This window comes from Engraulis encrasicolus, chromosome 1 (assembly GCF_034702125.1).
Source record: "Engraulis encrasicolus isolate BLACKSEA-1 chromosome 1, IST_EnEncr_1.0, whole genome shotgun sequence".
NCBI classification, from domain to species: Eukaryota; Metazoa; Chordata; class Actinopteri; order Clupeiformes; family Engraulidae; genus Engraulis; species Engraulis encrasicolus.
In genome coordinates, this window is record NC_085857.1 from 34,261,791 (window position 1) to 34,267,454 (window position 5,664).

A 5,664-nucleotide genomic window follows, 5' to 3' on the forward strand; every position below is an offset into this window, starting at 1 on the left:
TTTACCATATCATCTGTTTTGTACTAGTTTTTTTAACATTCTGTAAAAAATGATGTTCTACATATAATAATATTCTACCATTTTCACATTATTTGGTATGATATGGCCCACAGCAAGATGGCTGTGTAGACACAAATAAACCTTTCCTAGAAATTAGGAAGTTGGCCTTCTAATGGGCATGTTCTCTAAATTGGTTCTATGCCCACCATTTCCTAAGTACTTCTCTGCACTGTGTTTCTCTCCGGCTCTCTCTCAGCTTTGTAATATAATGTCTGTGTTGTTTGACTTCTAAGGTGTACAGTACAGCCAGGCCATTTCTCAACATTGAAGTCTTTCCACTAACGATCTTAATGATCTGTCCAATTAAGTCTTCCTGATGAGTCTTGCCGGTGTCCAATCCCGCTTTAGCACTCCTTAGGGGATTGGCTTTGGCAGTTTGCTCAGTGCTACTGACGGTGCGCTTGCTCTGCTACCTCTCTTCATCATCGAGGCCCGTAATGAATATGGATACCACAGCCCAGTCCAGTCCAGCTTTCACTTAATTCATGATTAAGAAATGATCCCAATATAGCTTGTCGTTGTGGTAACACTTTGTTTTTTTAAGTTTCTTTTTAGGGCATGTGTCTACATGTATCAGCATTTATATATATTCACACTGTAAATAAGTAACCCTGATCCTTATGGTACAGAGAAACTATACATGCTTTAAACTGCACCTGATTAATGTGACAGGGACATTACGATAAAGCTTAACATTGGTAATAAACAGTTAATATTGGGTTAATGAATAACAAATGTTATTTGAATATTATGTTATTAACTATTAGCAACTAATTCTTTCAGGTTATGGCATGAGACAGCAAAATAACCCTGTCCAAGTCTGCCCCTAACCCCCGTTAGTATATATCATCAGGGCCGCTGACAGCTTTTGCTGGGCCCAAGAAAAAGTCATCTGAAAGGACTGCCCATCCAATTCACACAATGTAATGAAAACCCAATTTTGGACCCCCTGTCTCCCTGGGCCCGGGAGTACTGCCTCCTTTAGCACCCCCCGGAGACTTCCCTGAATATCATATTCTCTGTACTAGTATATTTGTTTTGACAGATGTCAGAAAAGTGCACAGAAAGAGCTCCAGGAAAGGTAAAACTCTTAAGTGGGTCTTCGGCTTAATTAAAAGTGCAACGGTGAGTTACAGCATGGCGGGGGCGCTCTCTCTCTCTCTCTTGCAGATTAAGTGTGAGGAGTAACTGCCAGTAACAGCCACTGGGGACCGGCCGTAAATTCAGCCCGAAGAAGTCAGAACGACCGAGTGCATGTCCAAAAACCAAACCAAACCATCATTCAGAGCCAAGTTGTTTAACTGTTGAAAAAGGGAGAGCGGGATGGAGAGATATGGAAGGAGGGGAGAGAGAGAGAGAGAGAGAGAGAGAGAGAGAGAGAGAGAGAGAGAGAGAGAGAATTTGAATTTTCAAAACACCTTTATTACAAATTCTTCAAAAAGTGCCGTGGAATAACAGTCACAAAAAAAAACAAAAGTTACATTGGTAAATACATCTTACATCTCAGCCAATACATGTGTAAAAAGCAATTCATCATTCCTAACAGAGCACACAGCACAGCACAGCTGAGCGAGAGACAGAGACAGAGAGAGGTCATTCATTCAGAGCTAGAATGGTCCAAAAAAAAGAAATGAGGAGAGACGAAGAATGGTGAAGAGAAAGAATGAGAAAAACAAATGACTGGTTTTAATTTAGAAACTTTACGTTTAGATTAGATTTAATTTAGATAAATAGAACATTTTATATAGAAATAGAAAATGGGGGAAAAAGTGCAAAAGAGAGCTACAAAAAGAGAGGAGCGGGAAACGAGAGATGTTTTGGCAGTGAATGATGAAGCATAAAATCAGAGGTGATGGTTAAGACGTGTCATCAAAATGTTTCCTGTCTCTTTCAGAGAATCAGACGTCAACATTTCATCATTTATTTATTAGTGAACTGAAGCGAGTGACACTGAGGTTGTGGCAGGGCACAGGTGACGACGCTTGACTGTGCAGTCTTGTCAGCATCATTGATCTGAACTCTGATGACCACTGTTTTGTTGGTATTTTTGAAACTTAAGATCTGTGGGTAGCCATAGGCTTGCATATTCTGTTGGTATTGGCAGAAAAACTTTTTTTTTGTTCTTGCCTTCTCATCGCTTCATTCCATATGCTGATGCATTTGCCAGCAGGATTGTCAATATTAGGGCCCGAACGATATGTTTTTTTCAGGGCCGATACCGATACCGATATTTAGGGAAATGGGAGGCCGATAACCGATATGTGCAACCGATATATAGAAATATTGTTCATAATAAAATGTAATGAAATATAAATTATTATTATTATATATACACATATATTTAGTTATAATAATGAACTCTCATGGACTCAAAGTGGGGAGAGCAGAATAGAAGATGCATTCAGAAAGAAACGGCTGCAAAATTGGTTGTGAAAGTTATACAAACTTATCGGTGGATATTTATTGAAAGTATGGCCGATACCGATATCCTAAAAATGCTAAATATCGGCCCGATATATCGGTGGGGCCAGTCAATATACAGAGCGTAAGAGTGGCTGACATGGCTCTAAATGGATTGCATTGCTACATGTACCATTTGTGCTCTGTGTTTGATATAATCTATCCATGTGCACTGTCACACACACACGCACACACACACCGGTGCACGCACACATCAGTGCGCGCGCACACACACACACACACACACACACACACACAAACATAGAGAGCGTGAGAGAGAGAGAGAGAGAGAGAGAGAGAGAGAGAGAGAGAGAGAGAGAGAGACCACAACACAGCACAGCACTTTTATTTTATTACAACAACGTAAGTGCATATGGTGATTGCTGTAGGCTACTGTAGAGTTGAATTATTGTTTTATCTTCTGCTTCAGCAGTCTGTCTTCCCCTAATGATCCTTGGACTGTATGCTTCCGTTGCAGGAGATCTCCTCCATTTTGCAAGATCTGAAGAGGATAGAGAAGCAGCTAGTTGGTAAGTGCCATGTCATATGATATACTACATACAGCTCAAACAACAAGGTGTTCCTTTAGGGAGGATCTAAAATCATCATCTGAACAACATGACTGTTCAGCTGAGGCTACAAGGTCCTTCTTTAGGCTGTCCTCAGTTATCTGAAGAAATAAAAATAGCAAGTAAAACGTCAAAGATACTGGATGATGTTCTCCGCCCAAAAATGAGATGAAGCTGTCGCAAGCCCTGCATGTGTTGTTTTACCCCAATATCAGTATATCTGATGTCACGTAAAGCTTATTATTATGCTTATTATGCATTATTATTAGAGCTGGGTATCGCAGCCATGTTCCTGTATCGATTCGATTTCGATTCTTGAGGCTTTGAATCGATTAATCACGATTCGATTCGATTCATTCCGAATAGATTCAATCCATTCCCTTCTTGGTGCCAGGATTTCCCCCAAAAGACGCTGTTGCCTATTTTTATATAAAAAATGTCAAAGGGCTGTGGCTTGACAGTGTTAACAAATTGCTAATTTGTAATAAGTAGGCCTAGGCCTAATTGACTAATACCTACTGGGTATTTTCCATAGACCTAAATTACCTAAAAAAAGAACAAAAAGAAAAAGAACCAAAAAAATCGATTTTGTGCCCTGTGAATCGATTATGTGAATTTCGATTCGATCGATTATCGATTAACTCGATTATTTTACCCAGCCCTAATTATTATGCTGTTGTGATAATATACAAAAAAATGTCAAGATACATAGAGCTCTACAAGGTCTGTCTTTAATGTACATCCTGTCCTCTTTTATGTGCATTGTAATTCACGTGGGTCTAAATTCAGTCGCAGTAATATTAGCAATGACCACCCCTCCAGGCAAGGTAAAGCATCAAGGCAAAATGTGAGAAAAATCCCAAATTAATTCTGTCAAGGCCCTCACAAGTCAAGGTTGCTTCATCTTTTTTTAAGGGTACCTGCTACCTTGATTTATACAGCCCATTTGGCATGAGTTCCTCTCGGTGCGGATATTGAGCTTGCTCTGGCAAATGCACTTTTAACACCACTCTCTTGCACTTCGTAGCATACAGTGCATAATGCCGCACTACACAGTGGGTGGTGTAAGTTGATCGTGTGAGACTTCCATACCCGTCTTCAAAACTTGCTCATAGATTTCACTCATAGCTGTTGTTGCTATCTTAGTAAGTGAAAAAATAATTTGGTAACACTGAATACTAGTGTGTGCTGATAAAGCATTAATAACATTTAGTACACATAGTAATTAACAAATTATTAATAAGACATTTACAAACATACACAGTATATACATGAGTAAGAAATACTATATTAATATTATATACTGAAGTTATTTTTGATTGGAAAGGGGTTTGTGAATGATTCATGTTGACACTTATTAGTAACACTTAATAAAGACCAAAATATGAGCAGCACAGTCAAAATTTTTTTTGTTTGGTTATTTTATTTGTATTTATGGCCCCCAACTGATGTTTACTTTTACCCCCTGTTAGTATGTGCTTGTAATTGCCATATGTCTGTGTGGCTTTCTGAATGTGTTTATGTGATTTTGCCAACAAAGCAAACCACTAATAAACTAGAGGCAGGGTTCAATTCACGGCCCAGGTCATTTTCCCCATCCATATATATATATATATATATATATTTTATTTTATTTTTTTAATTATTATTTTTTTTAATTATTATTTTTTTTGTTAATTATTATTTATTATTATTATTATTATTATTATTTTATTATTATTATTATTATTATTATTATTTAATTATTATTATTATTATTATTATTATTATTTAATTATTATTATTTATCTTATTTTAAATGGCAGGCAGGATGGTGACACTCTCTCTCTCCTCTGCTTTTGCCCTCAGTCATAGATGTCATGGTGGACCCAGACGGGACTCTGGATGCCCTCAGCAGCCTGGGCCTCGCCGGTGCTCTACCCTCCTCCTCCTCCGAGCAGCACAGGGTCAGCCCAAGCTCCCAAGCCCCAAGCACAGGCCCTCTTCCTGGGGAAGGCGCCTCCAATGTCCCCCTACCACCCGCCGACACAGCTCCAGTGGTGGCTGAACGAGACATGGGCCTAGATGTCAACAGCAACGCCACAGGCGGACAAGAGAGCTCTGTGCCTCCCCTCCAGTGAAGGGAAGGAAGGGAGGAGGGCAGTCGTTTGTCTTCAATTGGACCATTAAGCTTGGACACGCCAAGATGGCTCTGTGTGCTTGTCCAATGATGACCAATGCACTACCACTGGGACTCTTTATGTTAGCTAATGAGACGTGGAAATTGAACAGAGCAGACAAAGTTACCGGATATATTCGTTAAACCTTCAAATTGCCCATGTGTTCAGTAAGTGCTTAGGTTGACCCTGACAAGAAAGAACAAAAGTAGTATAGCCCACCACCGCCACCCCACCCCACCCCAAAACTTATTTTCAAAATCCTATAAATTAATATATTATAATATATAGTGTACCTACTGTGCCACTTCGTAGATACTGGAGTACATATTACTTGATAAAGGTATTTATGAACCTATTACCTCCGTGACCAAAAACCGGCCCTATTAGTATAGCTACAACTGGTATCGCCATGGTGA

The 5,664-nt window shown here is 39.3% G+C and overlaps 1 protein-coding gene across 1 annotated transcript in view; it reads left to right on the top strand.

Annotated features, from left to right (window-relative positions):
• Positions 1–5,429, top strand: part of cep170ab (centrosomal protein 170Ab) — a 58,252-nt gene extending 52,823 nt beyond the window's left edge. Inside the window, exons 21-22 of the mRNA XM_063208884.1 lie at positions 2,999–3,050; positions 4,938–5,429. Of these exons, the coding sequence (XP_063064954.1) occupies positions 2,999–3,050; positions 4,938–5,209 (324 nt within the window). The 3' untranslated portion in view covers positions 5,210–5,429. The remainder of the gene's footprint in view (positions 1–2,998; positions 3,051–4,937) is intronic.
• The last annotated feature ends 235 nt before the right edge of the window (positions 5,430–5,664 follow it).